Source organism: Colletes latitarsis, chromosome 11 (genome assembly GCF_051014445.1).
Source record: "Colletes latitarsis isolate SP2378_abdomen chromosome 11, iyColLati1, whole genome shotgun sequence".
NCBI classification, from domain to species: Eukaryota; Metazoa; Arthropoda; class Insecta; order Hymenoptera; family Colletidae; genus Colletes; species Colletes latitarsis.
In genome coordinates this window covers 24,360,315-24,385,492 of record NC_135144.1, presented here as the reverse complement: position 1 = coordinate 24,385,492, position 25,178 = coordinate 24,360,315, and the positions used below count along the sequence as shown (strand labels likewise).

Here is a 25,178-nt window from a genome sequence, read left to right as displayed (position 1 = left end):
CAGACGCGAGGCAGGCCGAGTCAGGCCGAGGCTCGAGAGTCGTCCAGGCGTTTTCGGCTGGAAGCAGTCCCTTGGAAACCACCCCGAAGCCCGTCGTTGCTTCACCAGTCTGTCGACGATCCACCCTTAAGTCCTACCGCCAGGACAGCTCCATCCCCCGTTCGTGAAACCCGAGGTCGCTTCCCTCGATCGCCCGGTGGACCCTCCAAGCAGGACACTCGAGAGGAGAACGGATTTTGGTGAGTGCGTCCACGTTGCGGTACCTCTTTGATTGCATCCTCTTTTTACCAAATGTACCCTACCGCGTAACCTACGGGGTTTATCGCGGTGTTCGAATCCTCCGAGACGGTTTTACGAGAGATTGTTGGAGAATCGAGGCGGTGGATAATTAGGGGATCACGTTTTAAAAAAATTGTGGTGACGAGTGAACTGTCGACGCGGAGTAGGTCGAGTACGTGGTCCTCTAATTATGGTCGTTTCTCGCTTTCACGCATTATTCATTTTCGCTACATTTTTCCTTAACACCGACCGATGTTTCGAAGATGCCCGGGAAGTCTGCTTAAAATCCTCTTTTACTTTTGCTATGGTTCGCGGGCGAAAGCGCGTCGCGTTTTCAGGCATTGCAAGCTCCTCTTTGCTCCTAAAATATGGTAGTACTCTGATATTTTAGTATAGTACTCTGACGCGTACTACTTTTCCCCTATCGCTACGATCTAAGCATTTTCACGATACAGGGTGCAAATACAGTTCAGATGCACGATTCGGTGATCGATAAAACTCGTTCGAAAAACAAATAATATAAATGTACATGCCTTAAACTAATGATTTCTGAGACTAGGTTTCGAAATAGTATTTTCAATAAACGGTTCAGAATTGGATACGTAAAAGTTACTTTTGTTTTGACATTAAGTAGCACGATGTTTCGAATGCAGTACAACTTGTTACAGAGGGATGTTTAAACTCGAATAACTCTATGACCAGAATCGAATCGATACCTACAGTTTGTTCGCACCCTGTATCGCCATTCTCGCTATACTGCAAGCATTTTCTATCTAGCTGTACTCGAATTTTACTCTCCCCGAATGCACTTTCACGCATTTCCTCTACATAGTACGTGTCCTTTCGATCGAGCGACATCTTTTCGCTTAGATTTGACGCTCCGAGGACCGGTCGATCGGTTCAGAGAGCAGCGACGATTCGTCTTATAACGAGTTTCGCCTTTTTTTCAGTAACGAGGAAATGCTTGTTAAGCCTATCTCTCCAAGACTTCCGCACAAAATGCTCTCTGTCCATGTTTCTTTGGTCGCTCGGCCTGCCGTGCTCCTTCGGCGTGTTATTCTCGCTTCGCAGTTTGTTGCAATTTTATCTGAAAGCTAGAAAAAGCAGCGCGAAACACTGAAGCGGACACTGTTGTTGATTGTTGTAGGGACTGAGGCGAGGGACATAAGCAGAGACATGGACAATGTGCAAATGATCGGCACTAAAATCACAGCGATCAAGGAATACTTATATGTAAGGCGTTCCCATCACGCTGCACGTTCATTCATCTTGACTCTTTCGTTTATTTTGTAAATCCTTTGTCGACTGTCAGCGTAGAGTTACTTTCTGTATATTTCCTTTGATTTTTGTTTCGTCGACTCTTGTCCGCCTGTCGTTAAAAACCTTCCGTTCGAGCCTTGTTAAATAATTTCCCGCGTCGACGGGTTTCTCTTTCTGATATTTGACCGAACGAAGTCGACGATATTCCCGGTGTTTAATTGTAACGTTAGATTTCTGTATTGCGAGTATTGCTCCCGAATGCCAGTAAAGTATGCGATTAATGTTAATTACAGGTTCACGGTTTCGCGAAAGACAGATCTCTGTTGTGAATTTCAGAACTTCGCCCGGACGCATTCACCCACCAGACTAATGAGTTCCGAAAACAACTACGCGCTCTCCAGGGAGCACTGTAACCTGAAATATTCGGGTAAGTTCGACAAGATTGATCTAGGTGTTATCTGGATGTGCATAGCATGCGGTATACTCGAGTTTCGAATACAAGAGCACGGATCGAGTTGCGAAAGTTGGTCCAAGAATGGCGTCGAAAGAAGCAACGTAGATTTTTCACGAGTTTCTCAGCTATTTAATAGGATATAGAAAAATTTAAACTCGATATAGAAAAACTTTCGTTTCAAATTTTCTCGATCTTTTGTTTAGATGCTGAAATTAATGCAAGAAGCTGAAAACTATGGATATGCAAGATGTTTTTTGAAAGATGTTTCCAAACTTCACAGGCTTCTAATACTCGACTGAAAAGCGCTTGATCGAAATAGGTTGGGAAAGCGATTCTTTGAGAGTAAACAGCTTCCACTATCTCAATAATACAGGATATCGTCTATTTGTTGCTTATGGTAGGAAAACAAAGGATTATTTGGGATTATATGGAATTACTCGATCACTCTGTTACTAGACCTCATCAACCTATTCGTTTTCGCCGTAAACTTGGTTCAAGCAGTGCCTCGCGAAGTTCCATCATACTGATTCATATTTGTAAGCATGAAAGAGTTAAAACTGGTTGCAAATGTTCTACCTTTTCGGAGACGACGGTGAAGTATGTTAAAAAATTTATCGGATAGCATTGTAGGGCTTGGATCATTTTTTTATACAAATTACATATACTTGGACCTATTCTATAATCATCTATTTTGGACCTTTCTTATAAAACTCGTATTCATACTAAAACACAATTTCCAACAGTACGATACACGGAATAAACTCGTTGTTAGTCACGCTCGGAACATTTCACTTAGCGAATCGATATTCTCTGTTATCGTATGTTTGTCGACACCGATCAGCAAATTAAATAAATATTTACACATTGAAGCAATACGATAAGAAATTTCCTCGTCGTAATTGACGAGCAAACGTGGATAAATATCTTGCACCAATGAAATGGGAAAGGGCTCAGAAGCCAGGTTTCGAATTGCTTTTTAATAATATTCTGTGAAAATTGTCTTTATTTATCGGTAGAAATAGAATGTTGGATATCTCATTTAATACGATTCAAATAATAACAAACGTAATAAAAATTTATATTTAATGCTGTCTGCTTTCTGAATTTAATAAAATTAAATATGATACATAAATTATCATTAATAGTAACTTGGATAGCTTGAATGTATTGAGATTAAAACAGAGGGAGATATTAAGTAAGCACTTTTTAATAACTTTTAATTTATCGAATTGTGAACGGTATATCTTTGACTATTAATTGTCTGGTCATGCAGTAAAAGCTCAGGATAAGGTATTAAAGTACTTGTTACACGATCAAATAGAATTACTGACCAACAAACGTTCGTCTGACCAAGCACGTTCCATTTCTACTCGCTCGTCCCGTTCCCCTGATTTTTCTGCGACATGCGCAAATTAGCGCTCGCATCGAAGCGTTCCACGGTGCCCCTCCGGGTCTAAAATCAGCCTTAGCTTCTCGAGAATGAAATCCGGGAGTCACAATATTGTCCTGATTTCGCGAAGCTCGCGGCCCGGAAGGGTGCATAATAATAGAGGATTTAGAATTGGCCCGAAGAGGCTCGTAGCCGACGAGTGGCTGAGGACAGATTACACGCCACAAAAAGGGAGAAAGGGTTTGCTTGTCACGGCTCTGTTTGCAGTTCGGCGTGTGTCGGATACCGATAACGCCCACTTCGAAACTAAGAATCGAATTTAAAATATTCCCAAAACAAAGCAACATCGTCAATTTTTCTTGCGAACATTTTTGGCGAACAAATTTTTGAGAACCATGGGTAAAGTTTATATGAAAGTACAGAATGATTTATTCTAATAATCTGCTTTCTAAATAAGACATATCTTTACAAAGTATCACTTTTCTTATCGAAATAAAAGTAATATAATGACAATTCAGTGAAACAGATACGGAGTTCGTAAATTTCTAAGACGATCTTGCGAATCTTTAATCTTCGTGATGTGTTCTCGTGTAAACATTTCTCATAATTTTCTATAATTTAGAAACTAAGGCACGCACGATCTACGATCACGTAACATCGACTGCTCGTAGATTGACATTTTTAAGTATAAATTTTTTACGCTTATTTTTCTCGTATGAGTTACGTAGAGTGCTAATTGAAGGGCCTGAGATTTCTTTGAGAACCCAGGCAACCTCGCGAGCGTTTCTTTCGACTCATTACTATAAATTAACCTCGTAATCCCGCTTATAAATCGCTGGAACTAATTGCCGCGTGTAACAGCCCCTAGAAGGCGCTTTGATTAAAGCCACGAGCGGAGGGTGCGGTGCATCTGGTGCCAAAGCAACATGGCAATTTCGCGTAGTTCGAGCTTGGAACTGTAACTCTGTTGCATGGAATTGCACGCGAGCGTTCTCGATACGATCCAACGCTCGTTAGAGTTAAGGTCGATCAGTGGGATTCCAAGTATTTAGTTTTAGACGGACTACTTTCTCGGCACGAGTGCCATAAACCTCGAAAGAAAGAGAGTATCTGTCCGGGTTTCGGACGTTAGATTGATAGAGCTGGATTAGTTGAAGCAGAGTCCCTGGAAGCTGGGGATTTCCCTTGTCTAACCATAGGCTCAGGCCGATTCACCATAAGGTTCTGGACTCCCTTTTCCATCCTCTTATTCACCGCTCGCGTGATTATTGAAAGATACAGTCATCCTTTCGAGAGTACTTTGCTTCCTGATATCATACGTTTTACTTATTTTGTCATTTTTTAGCCACGAACTGGATACTTTTGCCAAAAGTTTATCGAACGAGTCGTTTTCGTTCGTTACTGTTGCTCGAGAAAGAAAATGACGACTTTAAACCGTCGATGCCTATATCTGTTTATCCACGGGATTTCCTTAATGCAATGGGAAATGAAGGGTGGTATATTCGGTGGGACACTTTATGGTTACCCTGCAACGGAAAGACAGTTCAATCTACCTAGGATTTAGCGAGGGCGTATTGAAATGCCCCACTGCAGGCAGCTTGTGTTTTCTCTATAGGAGTGCGGTAAATAAATGTCTCCAAAAGTGTATTCGAGTATACAGTCTGTTAAAATGAATAAAACTGAACAATAAATAGTTTGAAATTAATTTTGTCGAATCTAGTGCTCGAAGTTCGTAAAATTTCTGTATTCGTACTTTGAGTAATAAAGACGCTAAATAAATAGATAAAAGAAATAGCACCGATAGATTATTCTCTCTTAAAATTGTGCCATTTTTCTTTAGTGCCTTATATCTTACTTAACAAGAATGGTGCATGTTAAAAATAAATACACGGAATAATATTTCCATGATTTTCGTTTTGTGGTTATGCATGATCGTGAGTAATAGTTAAATTTTGCAACCGCATGCGGGTTTCCAAAAACTGTAAAGCGAAAGGATCGTCTGTACCGCAATAAGAAAATGAAGAGGATCCGAAAAGAAGAGGACGTTGAAGTGAGATGGTGTCATCCCACCAAACAAGTGAGAGTGTGTCGATATAGGTCTATACTTTCAATTGTTTGATGAGGTGAAATCATTCTAATAATTTACGTTTTCTGCGAGGACGTCGGATACCCGACGGTAGGTCGATACGACGGAGCGCCGGGCAAAGAGACGCTCGATAAAATGGTATAAAATCGATCAATGTCACTATCGTAGAAGAGATTTCACTTGATTACAACAATTAGAGAGTCATCGTAGACTGTTACGTTAGCCACTTGTACAATTATCATAGACAAACTCGATCCGATAAATATTACTGCATTTCATGGGAATTTTAATGTCTGTGAAATTATAGGAGCTGGAAAGAAATTTATTTGAAAATATCATATTAAAATAATCCTCAAAAATACATTTAGATAGAATTGTTCGAGTTCGATTTGGTAAACAGAGTCAGTTAATAGAGGACTTCCGAAAATCTAGAGGAATCAGAAAATCGAAAACGTTCAAATATTCCTTGAACATATTAACGCGTACTGAAATTGTTCTTGTATTCACAAAACGAGTCCACATTTTAATTTTGATAATAAAATATGAATTCACGGGGAACAGATCGTTTAAATGTGAATTTCAAAGGTTCCTCCGTGTCTCTTATAGTCTCTTCTGTAGAGTGAAACTATTGTCGAACAAATTTTTCTCTAAATTGAATACTTTGAACGATATTAGCGAGGGAATAGAAGAAAATATTAAATTTCTTATTTATAACGCATTTCGAGTGTCTGTGTTCTTGCTCCCAGACATCCTGCCGCACAATGCAGAAGGTTTTCCGGCGACCAGGGAGTTTCTGATGAAGGTGGTGGATATTCTCCTGGATTTCATCAAGTCTACGAACGATCGTAACGCGAAGGTCCTCGACTTCCATCATCCCTCCGAGATGATGCGTCTGTTGGATCTTGAGATTCCTGACAGCGGTCTGACGCTCCAGCAACTCCTCATCGATTGCTCCACCACTTTGAAGTATCAAGTCAAGACTGGTAAGTTTAAAGGAGCATTTTCCATACGATTTCCTACAGGTTAAAATACGTAATTGCTTTGGCCAACCGAAATTGTAATAAGAAATACAACCTTCGCGATACATCCGATATTATATTAATTTTACGGGTAAATATGCTTTACGAAGAAGCGAGAAAATAAAAAAGGAGCACAATTATATACAAACTTACACAGGAGGATACATTGTTCTACATCATAAGTACGCGAAAGGAGACTACGAAGTAAATAGAGTGCTTATAACTAAATATTCGAAGTCTTAAAACTATTTGAGGATTTTTAAAAATTATATAAATAAAATCATTTATGAACGATTTTGAAGAACATTAATAAATTTTAAATTTCTAAAAAAAAGTGAAATCCACTTAATCGTAGTTCTTAGAACGTGTTAAATTTCAACGGGAGCGCGACTGACGTAAAAAAGCAAACGTAAATTGAAAATTATTCCTAGCAGGGAATCGCTTAGTGCTGTCCTATCTCGTTTTAACGCGTCCGTCAGGACGATAAGCCACATAATTTCATATTCAATTTAACATACGCGCTCTCGAGGGCGGAGATAAGGTGACTAGAGACACTTCCAACATTTCCGTCGGCTTCAACCCCCAAAATATACACGTTGCCCTCGTGCACGTGATAAACGATCGAGGGGCTGGTGGCAACTGAAAAAAGACGACAGACATTCGCGTACATCCTCTGCTTATTTTGTAAGTAGTATAAGCCCACTTTCCTTCGTTTTAAGATAATTAAACGTTCGCGTTTCTGTTAGTTTAATTCTGCGAAACCACATCCATCATATTTGGAGCCAGTTCTTAGAACTGCTCTTAACGAGAAAATCTTGTCATTTTTGTATACGTACAATACGGTAGCCTAGGTTTCAAATTAACTCCGATCCAAAGAAAAATCGTACTCTAACGTCAATCTCTAGTTCCAGTTTATTTTCTAAGTTACCCGATCCCGAAATTCTGCCACAAGGCAAATTCTACGGACGGTAAATTTAATTTAATGCAATCGATATCGAACGTCGAGACACCGTGGGACTCGGTTCTCCGCGGAATGCTGAAAGTCAACCGCAAATCCCCCGCGAAAGTTCGCTATCTCGGTAGGATTCGATTACCGGCTTGAATAGATGCTAATGCACAATGGAGGAGGGCTAACCGAACTTAGGCTAGAAATCAGGCTTGTCTGGGCGGCGGGCGTCGATGCAGACGAACCCCTGACCCCTCACCGCGGAAGGACGCGTGGCACGATATACGCGCTGACAAAAACTCGTTATTAGATTATGCACCACGAGGCTCGCGAGGACCCTCCGAGTATCGTCGATCTGACCATCCTCGACATCGTGAAAGGAACCTACCCTCCGTGGGGGTAGCGAACGATTGCAGATACACTGGAAAATATTTCAGGGAACTGGATGATAAGAACGTCGACGATGGCCACGTAAAATATAGCACGATAACAAAAAAAAAGCGAGAAGATATGGAAGGCTGTTATCGAAGACGGATGCTCCGTTCAAGGACTCCATTTTGAGGGAGAGGAACTTTTTAGGATTCTCGTATACTATGTTTCTTTTGTAATTGGTCGTTTCAAACAATGGGTCGGATGTCATAAATGTTGTAATATTTACATACGTATTTTTCATTGTTCAAAATAGTGTCTCGCGTTATCGACTGTCACGATTAATATAAACGATAATATAAGCGATCTATGAGAATACGGATCAGAATTGACCCACCATCGGGGGCAAATCGACGATCACCGACGTAGCTCTTTTAATGGAGAGCGACCAGTTTTCGATAGATTCCTGAAGTAGTACATATTACGAAGACCGAGAAAAAGGATAAGAATCACTGTTCTAGATTATTCGACCTGGAAATATTTGGTTAAACGAAAAGAAAATATTTCAAGGCCTGTCTAAAAATTCAGGCCATCGCATTGGAACTTGGCTCGTGTGCGGTATTGAAAAATAATTATTTCTGAATCGGCGGGCCGTGAACGATACGACAGCACATTTTTATAATCAAAACGCGACATCGCACCAACGAACTACTACTCACAGATTGCATACGTAACAGGTTACTTGAAAATTTGAGAATAATTATGCATATAAAGATGAGCTAAAAGAAATTCCTCTCAGATAAGTACATACAAAATATGGAATACTAATATGGAATATCGTTTTGTACAAAACATTGATTCTTAAAGAAGCACGATCGTATTTAATTAGAAATTGAATACTATAAAAAACGAACAATAGTATCGTTAGCTTGTGCAAACATTCAGAACCAATATCTGCGAATACTCTAAACTTAAAAAAGTATTCAAGTAAATTATTGTCAAATTTAAAATTGTTTTATAATGTATTGCAAGAACGATTTTTCATACCAGTAAAATAATATTTTAATAGTACACTGGGCACCTAATGAACGATGTGCAACCTATCGTTGAACTCTCGTCGTTGTTGTCGCAATCGATGAGTCGCGTTTCACAAACTCAGCTGTACTGGAATTGAAATTGAACCGAAAGGTTTTTCGTCGACAAAGGGATCGGTAGGTTTTTTTTAGAAATCAGCAGGAATCCCAGAACCGGTCGGAAAAAGTACAATGCAAACGGTGCCCGTCAAAAAACACGGTTGTAGCGTCAGCGCACGTGGCACCACTGCGCGCAGGGTGGTGAATTCAATAGGATCGGTGTAATTAAGAGCCATTTCTACACGATTTTCTCCCCGGTGGGGTCGAGGGAAATAGTAAATAGGGGCGAACGATGGGGGTGGTCGAGTCGGTGCGCCCATAGGGCGAAACCCTTCGTGAACTTTCGGCACGAAAACCATCGAGTACACCCACCCGATGGAATTTAAATTGGTATCGATAACCATTCGTGGAATGCAGAAATCGTTTCGTCGAAGAATGTGGAAGTTGTTACGTCACGCGACCGGTATTCGAGCAGCAGTACCGCGAATAAAATAAATCCAATTTGGTCGCGTAAGCGTGTTACGGAATATTTAAATATTTCGAAAATCGAAACGTTCGATGGGCGTTCCATCGTCGAAAATTACGTTACCTGTCGATGGTACCATAGAATTATAACAGAAATATAATAGGAGTCTATGGAATATATACACTCGTTCGTCAAAATGTAGCAATATTACAATTCTGAAAATAAATATAAATATTATTATAATTTTACAAATGCTATATTCTTTCAAGCATTCTAAATTATTTTTATTTGCATCCGACTGTGCTTGCAGGTATTTAATAAATTAGTGTAAAAAATTTTCGATTAATAAATGAAGTTCTACCGTAAATGGTATTAAAGAGATATTGTAAAAAACTCCACCGACTGGGTAAAACGAACGATCGAAGATCACGTTGTTGAATAACGGTTAAATCCAAGTTTAAGACTACGGATCTTACGCACGGAATGTTTTTCTTGCTCGAGAGAAATATGATTGATTGCGCGGCATTAGCGTTAAGCTGGGGCTACACACTTCTCTTCATACAAATCCTGAGCCCTGTAATATATTACCGTGGTCTGCGCCGAGCAGGTTCTCCGGTGCTGTAACTTGTTCCCTTTTCTCTTTGCTGCTCGGGGAAAAAGGGCAAATTAGTCGGAAAACGATACCCTTCGACGTCGTAATCGCTCGTAAGGGCAACCCAGCGAGAGAAACGAATCGTGGATTCTATTGTGTAGGACGTACAAATACCACCGTGAAAAATTCCTTTCGTATACGAACCATCGGAGGCATGAGAAATTGATCAGGAAACAATCCGTGTGTCCGATATTTCAAGACCAGGAGAAATGCATTCGATCCTCGACACGGAAACTTGTTACTTTGCAACTTCTAAAATCATCAATTCGCTTTATTTTCAGTTTTGTAATAAATCATTATCGACTGCAAAGAAGAATTATTTACTTCTAGATCTGTCAAATTCGATATTAAGGTTAGCAGTAGCCTTTCATTTAGCTTCAGAAGAGATAAAAATTCTTTGATTTCAAGATAAAACCGAATAGGATCGAGCAAAGTTCAGGAAACGAAAACAATCGTAATAGGGAAGATTGTCTATAAGAGATTCGCGATCCATTAGTTTAAACAGCCAAGACTCTATTTTGCCATTACTTCGCGGCGATGGAAAAGAGTCTAAGGGGATCTAGCGCGAAAATCCCTGGCAGCCTCGTTCGGCATTAACATACCCTTAAATCTGCATAATTCGCCAACCAGGCCAGCTTATCTCGATCCGCGTGCTGCACTCGTGTTTGTTTTTCTTATCCCCCTGCAAAACACGTAACCATCCTCTTGTCGCGCCTTGCATTCCTTTCTGAAACATTCAAAGCGTTGCCTTAAGCGGAAGAATAAAATGGTAGAAGACAGAAAACAGTTTTGATAATTAATCGATGCACGTGATACTTCTCCGTAAACAAAGATGCTCCAAGGGTTTCAAGGTACCTCTAAAACTTTTGCAATGGAATTGTATATTTTTTTATTCTTAGCAAAAGAGTATCGAGATCCTTCGGTTGAAAAATTGTATTTGCCAATCTGTGTCCATTTTCTACGCGATTCCGTGCACGGAAGACGATTCAACTTTGCATGTTTCCCTTAAACGATGCGCTGAACTTTAGGTGGTCTTCTACGCGCCACTCTGATTTGCATAACGCGGATCGACTTATCTCGCGCCGGTTGGCCGGAATAGTTTGTTTTCCTTGCGTCCTTGGACGGTTTGAGAGCCTCTGCAAACAATCTAGTCGCGCAGCGACGCGTGTGACGCGCAAAATGCGGGCGCTTTGGACCATCGACCCTGCTCCACCCTTGGCTGAACCACGACCCCGATACTCTTGGAAAAATGGAAAGACGAAGAGAGAAGGAGACCGGGGAGCGAGAGAGAGGCGACAAACTTCTTCTTGCACACCCCAAACCGGACGCGTGCCACGATCCACAGACCAAGATAATTGCGAATAACACTGCGACAAACGGCTCAGATACCGCTGCCCGATATCGCGTTTAGGGTGGACTTTTGTGTCGAAGCGTGCACTCGTGTCTGCTCGAGGACCGAGTCGGATCCGACAGGCTCTAAAATGCGAAAGAAATCAAGTTAATTATTATTTTATATTTTACTAACGTTGTACGCGCATATTCGCCCGTAACTCGTGAAATAAAAATATCTAATTTCAATTATAGAGTGAAATATTTTATAAAGCACCTCGCAAATAAACTGTCATATTTTTCTATCGGTTATCTATTAGAAGTCGATTATCTATTTTTCAGTTACTTTCTCCCATCGAGTAATCTTATAGATCGTAATGGAAAAGATTATCGAACGTACCGAAAATTATCTTAGGTTGCTTCGACTTGGTTCCGAGCAGCAGGTCCGGAAAATCCTCAGGCTGAAGCTACAGATGGACCAAAGGGGAGCACACTCAGCCCTCGAAAGACTGGCGTCATACGTCAATCACTACGTAATACCAGGAGATTAAAATGTCTAGGCACCACACCGGAAATTCTCGTTCGCGTCACTTGTCTTAGTATCGAGAAAAGTAGGATTATTAAGAGAACAACGTTTCGTCGGGAAGGTGGCGTAGCTTTTGCGAATGCTCCGCGGTTATCGAAGGTTGCAAGGTTATCGAGCACCCGGGGGAAAAAGTCTTTTCGTGGCCGGATATTCGATGGAGCGAATCCATCAATTCTCGGGATCAAGGGATCTGCGTTATTTTAGAAAATGATAGGACAGAACTTCGAAGGGCGCGATGGTTGGAACTACGTAGAAATCCTGTATCGTGAAATCGTAAATTTTATCGTGCAAAATTATTAAGAGACGCGACAGGGCATATTTAAATTGCACAATGATCGAGAAATGTTATATTTATAGGATAATGTAGAACTTCATTTTACATTAAGAGAAACAGAAAATTCCGCAATAGAACACAGATTTGTTAAAGGGATTTAAAAACTTGAAGATTACGAAGGTACTTATTCCGATCGAAAGATCATTGTATGAAAATCGTGCATTTCGTCGTAAAATTTCTTCGAGAGAAAACGTTCACGGATCGAGTAGGCGTAATAGAAATCCAGTTCGACACGAGGACGCACTTCGCGTATGAGAAACAAGCGGAATCCGCGCACTTGTTCCCCCAGTTGCATCAGAAGGCAGGCTCCCATCGAACAGAAGCATTAACCCTGATCCTAGCGCGATGTTCACCAGAGCGGATGACAACGTACTCAGCGAGCAGCTTAAAGCTCTCTTCCCGCTTTCGATCCGCGTGCCTTTAACGTCCGTCTTCGGTGTCGGGACCGCGTCTATAATTTTTGGACACGTGCCACGTCAGCGTTATTAATTACGCCGCTGTTAGAAACCGTCTTCGAACAATCGACGCGGTCGCGACGAAATTTGCGTGCCGTTTTTGATTTATAGACGCGACAATTAATTTCGATGCCCCGCCCGACGACGAATTTACGATTTCGTGGCTGGCAAACAACGCGTTTAAATTTTAAAGTTTAAAGTTAGACCATGAATTTTATTCGTAGCTTTATGTACCTTCGCAATTTGAATAGTGTTTACCATCGACCTACGGGCGAAAGGGAGCAGGGATCAGATGGTACAGACAAAGCAGGCAATACCTTGTATGTCATAGATTTCGATACACGCCCGAACAGCCAGGGAACGTGCCAGAATTAATCAACAAACAAATCACGGGCCGAGGCCGCTCGACCTTCCAATCCTTCGATACTTACATGCCGTCTCCCGACTGGATCGCGACTGTTCGAGTCCTTCTCATAATCACCGCGCTTATCTGCCTATTTCTCCACTCCAAATGATTCCACCACCGCGAAAATTGTAAATGAAACGAAAACGAAATTTGTACTTGTAGTAATGATCAAACCGGCAGACGTGTTAAACAATTAAACCTAAAAACTTATTAATTGTGTTGTCGACAAATAGCGAATAACAAGTAAAAGTTTGATGCTTGTTATAATAAATATTCTGTATACGTAAAACTGGTATTCTTTTTAAGAAATATAATTATATTATTATAGTTCGAAAAATGAAACGCTTGGATTATGAAAATAATCTGGGTATATCCCCTTTGTTGCTTTATAAGAATAAAAATATAGTTATTACATACTTTATAGTACATCATACCGGTATATTCGTTAACAGAATACGTATGATAATTTGTATATACAGGTTCGGCCATCTAATTTTTAATCGCTTTTTCTACACAGCCATCGAAGTCATGATCCATTTTTTAAATAGAATGCTTTGTTCGATTGCTTCCAGGTCATCCTCATTTTTTCAATCAATTGTCCTGCGGTCTCGATCTCGTTTCGATGGCCGGCGAATGGCTGACGGCCACAGCGAACACCAATATGTTCACCTACGAGATCGCGCCTGTGTTCATTCTAATGGAGCACGTCGTGCTGCAAAAGATGAGGGAGCTGATCGGCTGGAGCGGTGGCGATTCTATTCTTGCACCAGGAGGTTCCATCAGTAACTTGTACGCTTTTCTCGCGGCGAGACACAAGATGTTCCCCGCTTACAAGGAACGAGGGCTCTCGGCCATCGGCGGACAGCTGGTGATGTTTACGTCTGACCAAGTACGTCCTCTTTCACTTAGAATCGTTCTCGCGCGAAACGACTGCTTCAAGACAACTCGATCAACGAATTTCACAATTTGCCTATTGTTTGACATTTATTTTAATAGATGTAAACCAGTTTTGCACATTTTGTTTCCGCTTCTTTGTTGAAACTTGTCCCAACGTGGTGTCTCTTTGAGGGGACCAAGCGAGAAGAAATCTCACTCTATTTGTTACTATATTTCTGTTCTGTATATAACAAACGATTGGAGGTGAAATAATCTGTTTTATATTTATAATTGAACCTCGAGTCGCGTGTTTCTTGGAAACAGCTATCCCTGATCACAAAAGACGAGTGCAATAATGAGAAACTGGGGATGTTTAACCGCTCGTTACGTTGCCCAACAGTGTCACTATTCCGTGAAATCGTGCGCCGCTGTTTGCGGACTGGGAACAGACAACTGCGTGATGGTTCCCAGCGACGATCGAGGTCGTCTGATTCCGTCGAAGCTGGAGGAACTGATCCTGGAGCGCAAAGCCAAAGGACACATTCCATTCTTCGTGAACGCCACCGCTGGAACCACTGTCATCGGCGCGTTCGATCCCATTTCAGAGATCGCCGACATTTGCGAGAGACACAAGCTCTGGCTGCACATTGACGTAAGTGTATATCGAAGAAACCGAAAGAATCGTGCAAATATGCGTGGTATCGAGAGCGAACGTGCTTCGAAGTTAGAAAGGGACAACAGAGATTTCCACTTAGCCAGACAGCTTATTCAAATCAGTTCGCCGTGCGAACGATAAATGCCAAACGCGTAAGAGCCTTAGCGTTAATAATAGATGTGAGAACCGCCATATATTCGGCCAGGGGAACAACATCGTCAGGGTAAATTGTGGGAAAATTCGGAAGATCCGGGCTTTGCGAGTCAACGCTTAGAAAGTCTTTAACACGGTTCTCTTTTTCAACCCTTTCCTTTCTTAGCACGTGAAATTTCAGTTTTAATCGTGGTTAGAGTTTTGTATCCAACGATGACTCAAAATGTACACGAAAAATGAACAATGGGAACGTAAACAAAGGCAAGATTTCGTAATCAGCATAGACAGAGCTTTTCAAAAATATATTAATACGTATACCTTATTTTGTTGGATGGTTTGACATCTCTAGAAAATGTTCTCGACATATGATCAAATTTTAGCTCATAATAATATCAACATTATTTAGAAGTTTATAAGTATCGAAGAAGTCGTAACGTAAAGGGTTAACTTTACGCGTTAATCTGATTTTAGGCGGCTTGGGGTGGTGGACTGCTACTCTCGAAGAAATACAGACACCCCAGATTGACGGGCGTCGAACGGTGAGTGCAACACACTGATTATTTTGTTTAAAGAATCTGACGTGAGTGCGAAATAATTCCGTCGTCGATGCGTTTCCTTTCGATCGATCAGACCGTGCCTCCACATGTGTTCTCTACAGGGGTGCCTTAATCCTCGCGCTTTATAGTTTATTGAGGCTTAGTTTGATGGAGTCGCTCAGAAAGAGGCACACGCAAACACACCGGGAACCCTCAACGCGATGCTTATAAAAGGCAAAATTGATATGGGTATTTCGAAGTAGCTGATACTAAAACCAGTTTGCATGAGAATAGCCCGATGTCTTCGATCCGTGCGTACCTTTTGTGGAGAGTGTCACCGAAGGAAAAACGACTTCTTGAAACCTCCTATGGAAAGATTCGTGACAGCTGATTCGGGGGACAGAGATTCGAAGAAGAGTAAATTAAAAATTCTTTTGACTAGTCTTGGACAAGCGTTCGTTCGGTTAATAATAATTTGTCGACGCGTTTGGAATTAAATGCGACGCCCGATCACCCGCGACGCACGACATTAAATTTTCATTGTGACTAATGAAACCGGAATCGACGCGGAGAGACGGTACCTGCAGGCTGTTCATGGACAGTGTCGTAATCCGTCGGATCGAGGGGCTCCAAAACGAAAGGAGTGACTCCTGTCCTCCGACACATGCGAACTTTCGCATACACATCCGCGGAGACAGCAATGTCCGACCCTTCGAGTTTGCAATGGGGGTCAGGGGTAGTCCCGATCGGCGCCGGAGCTCGGATAGGGGTTGGCGAGATTAATCCACGATTTGCATCCGGGCGCATCTGCTCCATCCATTCAGCGGCAGACAGTCCCTGACCCGAAAAAGACTGGCACGAGGCCTTCCGTGGAAAGAATTTTACTGGTAAAAAGTCATCTCTGCTCGATATCTGGTCCGATCTTATGCCTCGAGGAATCTGTCGTGTCGCTACCAGAAACGATACACAGTCACTCCATATTCCTACGCTACAATGGCGATTAATTAGAAACTAGTTTTTTTAACTGATTAACCGTAATATTGGGTTGTTCGGAAAGTAATTTCGTTTTTCTTCTTCGCGAAGAGGAACAATTTTCTTATAATATATAAATATTTGATTGAATTATGTACTGGCCATTTTGGTTCAACACCTTTTGCCTTCTTCTTGGTAGTAACATGATTCCACGCTCGAAGAAAACGAAACTACTTTCCGTATAATCCAACAGTGTAAAGTAGTTAACATCGTCGTTCGATGAGACGTTTCCCAGCGTGGTGGTCGTTTTCTGCAGGGACTGTACCCGCGCGTAGGACTTCCTTCCTGAAGGTCTTGATTAAAATGGCAAACGAAAAGTCCGAAGGACGAGCAACAGCTGGATCAGTTCCCTGGAGCGCATTTGCAGAACAGAACTCTCCTCTTATGTATCGACGCGCCGCCGCGCCGCATCGTACCGTGCCTTCCGCGTGCCTGAAATAAAAGACCGTGCCTCGACAATGCTGGATTAAACTCGTACAAAGGGAACTGCTTCCCCCGTTCTCTCGTTGTCTGTCTTCTCTGCTGTTTCCCCGACAGCCACCCCCGCCATCCACGGCCTTCCTTCGAACAACGCGCAGACAGCGGCCGAGAGAGAAAGAGCCGTGATTTCGTCGTCGCGACAAAGTCAGAAATGATTACGCATAAAAGGTTCCCTGGAACGAGCAAAGTCCGCAGTCGGAAGTAAACGTTCGTGTCCTTTCACCGGTTCGCTTATGCAGCCCCGAGAACATTCGAGTATTCTTCCCTCGATGGATCGATCTTTCCCGCCATTCTACGCGTAAACGCATTACGCGAAAGTATTCGAAAAAGACTTCGACGTTGAGAATCAACGTTTCACGGACGGAGTCCAACAATTTTTAATCCTTATGAAAGATAAATCTTGTTAAAAGATTATTGCGTTTATGGACAAGTAAGAACGTGGATTGCATAACACGTTCATAACAAATTTTTTCTTATTTGTTCGTTCGTTTACGTAGGTATGTTCGTCAAACGGGGGTGAGGATAATTAGCAACCCCTCCCCCGTAATATATATTGCGCGGCTTTTGGGGTTGGCACCTAGGACGAATTTAAGAGTGAACGGAGGGTTGTTGCACGCGCCAGCCCCAGCTGCGAATCGCATTAATCACTCGAGCTTTGTGCACACAGACATTATGCATATTCTTAACGCCAGCGTTTTTCACCTAATAGAAAATCAGTACGGGCCTGGGGCACTGTCGTTCAATTTTCCGAAACCGCGCTACCTACGCTGAAATATTATTTTTCGATTAATTAAGTTACTTTATATATTCAAACACCTGCTCGATCACCTGGTCACGGTATAGAAAGGATGTTATTATTATTATTGATTAAGAATAACATCTACCTTCTCTTTTACATTAAGAATCACAAAGGACCACAGAAATTCAACAGTCAGGTACCATTAGCTAAATCTGCGTTCCAAGAAAATTAGAAACTATGTGTACCGCGCGATGAATTTCGCGAATCGCTTGTAAGCGTTCGAAAATGCTCGCGAACGGAATAACACGACAAGCGCTGGGCGCTGAAGAGGATGCAGAGGAGTGACTAATGGCAAACGCCTGTCACCGACACGAATCTCTTTTCGTGGCTGTTTCGAGTACCCTCGCATCATCCACAGCGCAGTCAACAGACGGGAGGGACAGTGTCGCGATATATGTGTCATTTGCCAAGTATCGATAACGTTTGTCACGAAGCGAACGTGACGGTCATGCAACGCTTGCCCGTTCGTACGTAGAATTCTGATTCCACTCGAGTTACGGAGCCGGATAAGTAACGATAACGCAACATTCTTTGCTCGTAGTAAAAAGGAGAATTATAATTTACAAGCACTTTGCTTAACGACGAAGTATGCAACACTTGTTGAGCGTTCGGTAACTATGCATCGTAAATTGGCGTCAAGTAGGACACAGCTTCTCGCGTTTCGCGTCGGCAAGGATTAAGAAGGGTTAGGAGTTTTTACCACAAGGGTGTGTCTCTTAGGAGCAGGGGGTTAAACCCAATCCGTGGCTGTATTAATAGCTCTCCTCTCGAATTGATGGACCCCCGCGCAACACGAAGGGAAGATAACTCATATTTTATCCCCTATTGGTCCCCGTGGGAGTGGATAACCGTTTGACGACCAGCTGAGCTCGTTCGTCTTTTACAGCCACCTTAACGTGCCACTTTTCGACAGGTTCCTGATCAAATCGCTGACAGAGAAATCTGACGCTTTTCGTTCTTGTTAAACAATCCAAAAAAATTACGTCCAATGCCTATTAGTCTCTCCCACAAACGGATATTCGATGCTACTTGGTTAGAAATGATACGATTGTGATGCAAGCATGCCCGCCGTGAAAAAAAACTACAGGAAACCAATATTAAAAAACCACATAAATATCCTACCATTATAGTACGCGTATCATTACGGAGAAAAAGAAAGTTAAGTAGCTATTCCCGAATGGTTGTCTTGTTAGAGATCCTAGTCAGTATCGTTTAATATACATGCATTGTAAAAACATCTAATCTTTTGTGCCCTTAACTGTACTGTTCGAATAAGCGATTGTATCATTGAATCGTGAACTTGTACAATAATTCGACATCTTCACGTAATAATTTCCAAACCCGTACGTAAATGTTCGCAGGGCCGACTCCATAACCTGGAATCCTCATAAACTGATGGGAGCCTTGCTTCAATGCTCGACGATCCACTTCAAGGAGGACGTAAGTCTCTCGACAATTACCCTAAACGACGTGTTATGATACACAATTATCTCGCGAGGTTCCCCATTGGCGTGAAACCGCGCTGGATCCCTTGACTGAACAGAATTCCGGGCTCCTGTAAGAGCGATGACACAACACAGCGGCTGCATTCCGAGGGGCAGACGTACACGTCGGAACGCAGCACTGTAGGAATTTAATTAAACTGAGAGATAACATATGTTGCCAACCGTACGACGACGGTTTGCCCGGAGGGTTTGTCCCTCCCTACGCCTGCGTAGTTATTGCCTGCGCAGGACTTCCCCTTTGGATATTAAAATTCCGTGCACCGGCTGCCGCGAAACGTTTCGGGGTGATTCTGCTCCTTCGTCGTTCTTGACGCGCTTATTTTTACGAGTCCAGAAAATAACATTTCGACGATCAACAATCGCCGAAACTGCTAGACTGTACGTTCTCGCGAAACGCATTCAAAACTGCGAACTTTAATATCGTTTCGATCGGGCTCGAACATTATTGCGCCGAGAGAATTATCGAGTAAATATTCAAACGGAAAATGGGGTAAAATTACATCAGAGTCGAGTACTTGTTACCATGTACACGATGTAAAATCTAATTTTGCTAGAATTTTTATAACGGAAATTTCATGTAAAAAAAAACAGGTTGTTCCAGGCTTCCTCTATTACGAGGTAATTTTAAGTGGAAGATTTTGACGAAATGTTATTTGAAATAATCACGCGAAATATTGAAGAACCTAGTACCCAATTATCGACGTAAGGGTTAAATAGTTTTGTGGAAAGTCAACGGTGTGCCTGTCTAGCGTTTAACTTGCAATTAACTTTTACGAGAAACTTGGAGAACCGCGACAACCGTGAGGATGTAATGGCGGCCGTTGGGGCGGCGAAGCGTTTCGTAGTCGCCATTTTGTAAATTCAATATCCCTCAGTTTCCCTCTTCCTGCGCATGAGTTGGGTTTCCATATCGACCCGCGCGCGTTCGTTTGTTCCTTTTCGCGGCTGTCAATCAGAAAGTTTCCCGAACGCGGCTCGAAACGCGTATTGTTAGGTCGCGGGATTGAAAGAACAAGCGGGAGAATGACAGGTCTCTTTCCCCTCTTCCGCGATGCATCGCCGCTTTATGTTGCAGGGCCTACTGATTAGCTGCAACCAAATGTCCGCTGAGTATTTGTTCATGACGGACAAGCTCTACGACGTGAAATACGACACCGGTGATAAGGTGATACAATGCGGACGTCACAATGACATTTTCAAGCTGTGGCTCCAATGGCGCGCCAAGGTAAACCACTAAAGACGTTGTCTTTGACGCTAATCGTTAACCCCTTGCCTCGTTACAATTCTTGATGTCAAGTTTCACAAGGCTACTCACTGGTCATCGAGTCTTGTATATTGAAATCAACACATTTTTACATTCACGAGGTATTCGTAAAGCAAATCTATTCTTTCTCGTGACAGTTCCTTGTACGAACAAATTTAAACAAAAGTAAGTAGTAGACGTTTGAAAAATTATTCGAAATTAAATCGTACGTCAAGGGTGTCTATCACAAATATATAGGTGTAATTTAATTTCCGGTTGGTGGACGTGTCGAGGACTTATGAGGTGTTTTTTATATTTTGTTACAGGGTACAGAGGGATTCGAGAAACACATGGATCGACTAATGGAGCTTACGGAATACATGGTCAGGCGGATCAAGCAAATGCCTGACAAGTATTACTTGATACTCGAACCGGAAATGGTCAACTGCTGTTTCTGGTACTTGCCAACGCGCGTAAGGAACATGCCACACACTTCCGAAAGAATCAAGATCCTGGCAGATGTGAGATTATTTTTACCGTATTTTCCATATTAGACGCTAACAAAATCTCCGAGATTCTTCAAACTTTCCGCGAACGAAACGAAAACGGTCAATTTATTCGTGTAAACAAGGATATATCCTATTGATTCGCACAGTAACCCTGCAAATACTACTTCAATGTAATTTTATTACACAATTGGAATTAATGTATGTTATACTTTAATTAAAATAAAACGAAGAAAAATTTTTCGTACGCTCGAAACGATGGTCGAGATACTTTAGATACTTTAGTTTCTGCTAAACTATTCAACGATTCGACTAATGTTTAAGAGCGTTTTCCTCAGAAATTCTCAAATTGGTCTGTTGAAACTTTATGATAATGTAAACAAACGATAAAATTTTATTTCTGGAAACCGTCAAGGTATCGAGGACGATATAATAAATTTACTTTGCAGATTTGCCCGATCCTGAAGGGTCGTATGATGCAAGCTGGGACGTTGATGGTCGGTTACCAACCGGATGACCGACGACCCAACTTCTTCAGGAACATCATCTCGAGCGCCGCGGTAACGGAAGCGGACGTCGACTTTCTACTGTCCGAAATGGATCGGTTAGGCCATGATCTGTAAGAAACCTGCCTGTTCTAATATTAGATGAGCGATCAGTCGCGGTCGAAGGAGGCCCGATAATCGCGACGTAGAATCGAGAAAGTCAATCCTCCTGATTAATTAGAGATTCATCGACGAGCAGGAGGAACGGGTCGCGTTTCATTCCGTGTACAAAAATATTCCGGAGGCCAAACTCAAATTCGCAATCATGGTTAGCTAATTTAAGGAACAGACTCATCTCTCTTCTTTCGTAGCGAACAGTTACGAAAGTATTTTGAACAACGATCGGCACTGAAATAATCTCCATCGAGGAATTTCAAACGTATTCTTACCGGTGATCTGTTTAGAGCTTAACAAAAAAAATTTCTAAATTTATTTCAACGACTGCGAATTAGAATTCCAAGGCCAATCATCGTTGATCGATATAAAACATTCTTCGATAGTGAAATTTCGTTCGTAGTGTTTTCGAATATTTTTTCTGTTGGGCGGTTAAAAGAACGCGTAAGTTGAACGTTCGCTTAACCAACAAAAATGTCGATATTTTTAAACGTTCGTATTCAGAATCGGTAAAGGGAGAGAGTCGGTCGGCGAATCACCGTTCGTAGTATCATAAACGCTTCTTCAACGTATTACAAAAAAAAAAATTGCTGATGATCGAAAGATACTCATAGCATGTAAGTTCTCTAGATTTGTAAGCATAACCGAGAAACGAAAAAGTCGAGTTACAGTACTCTAGCGATGCTTCCGGCCGTAAATGTTACTAGTTTTCAATCCTCAGTGCTATACTGTTATCACTAGAGTGAAAATACACGGTAGAACGACGCGTATCAACGTCGTAACACTGAAGCAATAGTAAAAATAGTCGCGCTTCGATAGATTAAATTCAGTTCAGTTGATCTTAGTTTATCGATCGAGACGCGTTCCACGTCGGTCTAAAATTGAAAAAGAAAAAAAAAACAAAAAAACAGCTCCGTTTCGTCCGAAACGTTGAGAAACGAAAGAATAGGATCGATGTTGATCTCGATATAAATAATGCTCTATTTAAGGTTCACACGGACAATAAATCAACGTTAAACTTTTTCAAATTCGAATATCGTTGTTCGGCGTTCGTTCGCGCGAGTCGCGGCGAATCACGAACGAGACAAGAGGTACAAAATATTTTTACTTGGAACGGTACGCTACGGGGATAATTACGATAGGATAATGATATTAATTAATTTCTCGTTTAGACGATAAATGAATTTGGCGGTGCCGCACGTTACTTTGTTGAGAGACTAAAAGAATTTCTTACTTATTGATCGTTTGCGAAGATATAAAAGAAAATGGCCTGCATCCATTAATATACAAATCGTATATATATACATGTTATTATTTACTGTTGAAGAGTTTCACCGAATGGAGAGTACTATTTAATAATATATAGAAAACTATAAAAAAAGAGTATAAATGTATTTAAAAAAAAAAATTATAAATATATAAAGAACAAAGCATATATATATATATATATATTGATATATATATTTAGCGTTGAGATTTTAAAATACAAAACACAAACCCATGAAAGTACATGCTTTTTCAAGTATTCGCGCGAACGATTGTCATTTAGTTCGTCGATTATCTTTCTACGCTCATTGTGATCAGTCATATCGTTTTCTTAGGATACTTTTTAGGAGAATTGCATTACACTGTAGCTCGGTCCTATCTCACTGGTCGATTCGTTTCATTGAAAAAAAAGTCAAATCAAACGTCTTCGTTTTTTTAGAATTTACGATATTTGTTTGCCCGTAAAGAGAAACGACGAAGAAATTTCAATCTGTTCGACAAAACACTGAAGAACCGAACGACTCTATAGATTTCGATTCACTAGCCATTGAGTAACAAAAGAAAGACGAGTCTTAAGTCGTAAGTAAATTACAAGATATCTAGGTGTAAATCTTACGAATGATGTATTTATTGTACTATATCTAACGAATTTACCGTTTCCTTTTTCCCGTCGACGTTTACCAAGCAAGAAACTTGAAACAGACATTCTGTGTGGAAAGCGCCAGCACTAGACGATATAGGAGAGGGGGCGAGAAATGTGTATTTTTGAAAGAAGAAAAATCAAAGGAACAGTCGTCTGACCACGATACCGATACCTGCAAGAGTCATTCTTTCGAACCGTTGTTAATTGTCCATAATTTTATCGGTGTTAACAAATTTATTCAACCGCGGTCGGCGGTACTGCCAACAAGACGGTCGTTGCCCTACAAATACATCAAAGAACACGCGAGTAGTTCGTATACTCTCGTACACCGCGAAATATTATATGTTATTTGTATGTGTAAAGAGGATGCGTAACGGCCCTATTTGCGTAGAGAACTCCATCCCTTGATTCGCAAAACGGCAGGTGTAGGGATCTAATGTCATTCGTGAACGCAAACGTATCGAGTGCCCGCCACGTTGGCGCGTTACTCGAAACGATTTTCTACATTGTTCTTGTGCCCATTTCATCAGAGACCGGCTCGCGAATCGAAGGCTTGTATATATATATATATATGTATATATATATCCAAAACACGCGACAGATTTCTAAACACGTTTCTTCGGTATCTGTTATCGGCGTTGTAAGAGATGAATACGAGACGTACATCGATCGACACGATTCGTATTCGATTCTTGCAACATTTGTTATCGTACTACACTTTATGCTATTGTATATTATTGTTATTCGTCGCGCACTTTAATGCGTCGTTACGCGCCTTTCTTTCCGTAACTTCGCACCTTTAAGGCGACTAGCGTCCCCAGCACCAGCGTTATCAGCACGATGCACCTTTTATCGAAACGTTTGTTACTTATTGCACCTTACGTTTCACCTAGATGCGCACCAGCACCAGTTAGAAAGACTAATTTACGTCGTTGTCAGAATTTGTTGGAACATCGACGAAATTGGCACAAGTATAATTCACATCGGTCAATTCCTTTCCTTGTGATTTATCAAACTGTTAATTATTAGTCTAAGTTGGTAACGGATCAAGGAGAATAACAACAAAGTCCCACGTCTTCCAAAACGATGAGAACATTAACAATTTAGAATGAGCCTCGCAAACGTCGGGGAATCTATCCTTATACAATGTATGTAATTGACAGAAAAGAAAAATACATTTATATATATACATAGACAAGAGGATAATTATATATATATAAATATGTATATGTATGTACACGTGTGCGCAACTCTCCTGACGACAAAGAGCGAAACAAAAATGGACTATGTGACGAAACACACGGCGATGTGGCAAACTACTGGCACATCGTGATCTTGTTGTACGACAAGTACCACCTATCAACCTAATTGACCTTATTATCCACTGTATATCAATGTCTAATAAACTGCTGTTATCCCGAATTGTCAATACTTGTTATGTAAAATTCTCGTTTTCGCCGCCATCTTCGTTCCTCGCGATTTAATTAATATAGTCATTCGTTTGATTTAATTCTAAAATTATCGATTTATCGTAAAGCATAGAAATTTGGTAAAGTAATTAAAAGCGCCAATATGACTTTCAGTAATGAGTACTCGTTACTACTTAGTGTTTGGTACCAAACAATATGAACATTAAAACTCCTTTTAATTAACAAAGCGTT

At 41.3% G+C, this 25,178-nt stretch overlaps 1 protein-coding gene across 3 annotated transcripts; it reads left to right on the top strand.

The window, feature by feature from the left end:
- Positions 1-24,087, top strand: Gad1 (glutamate decarboxylase). Of its 3 annotated transcripts, XM_076777394.1 has the most exons (11): positions 9-239; positions 1,427-1,512; positions 1,876-1,966; positions 6,216-6,452; positions 13,737-14,053; positions 14,441-14,692; positions 15,320-15,387; positions 19,057-19,135; positions 20,276-20,425; positions 20,770-20,964; positions 21,399-24,087. In XM_076777394.1, the coding sequence occupies exons 2-11, from the start codon at positions 1,456-1,458 to the stop codon at positions 21,570-21,572; spliced, it is 1,620 nt and encodes a 539-aa protein (XP_076633509.1). In that variant the 5' UTR covers positions 9-239; positions 1,427-1,455; the 3' UTR covers positions 21,573-24,087. The 3 variants fall into 3 exon arrangements, with proteins under 3 accessions (XP_076633511.1, XP_076633509.1, XP_076633510.1); XM_076777396.1 differs by lacking the exon at positions 1,427-1,512 and having other exon boundaries at positions 1-239; positions 1,833-1,966; XM_076777395.1 differs by lacking the exon at positions 1,427-1,512 and having other exon boundaries at positions 10-239.
- The last annotated feature ends 1,091 nt before the right edge of the window (positions 24,088-25,178 follow it).

Bases quoted from the DNA above. Each gene is read 5' to 3' on its own strand.
- Gad1 (XM_076777394.1), top strand. From the start codon at position 1,456: ATGGACAATGTGCAAATGATCGGCACTAAAATCACAGCGATCAAGGAA. The intron at 1,513-1,875 runs GTAAGGCGTTCC...TGTGAATTTCAG, and splicing joins CGATCAAGGAATACTTATAT to AACTTCGCCCGGACGCATTC. The intron at 1,967-6,215 runs GTAAGTTCGACA...TCTTGCTCCCAG, and splicing joins CTGTAACCTGAAATATTCGG to ACATCCTGCCGCACAATGCA.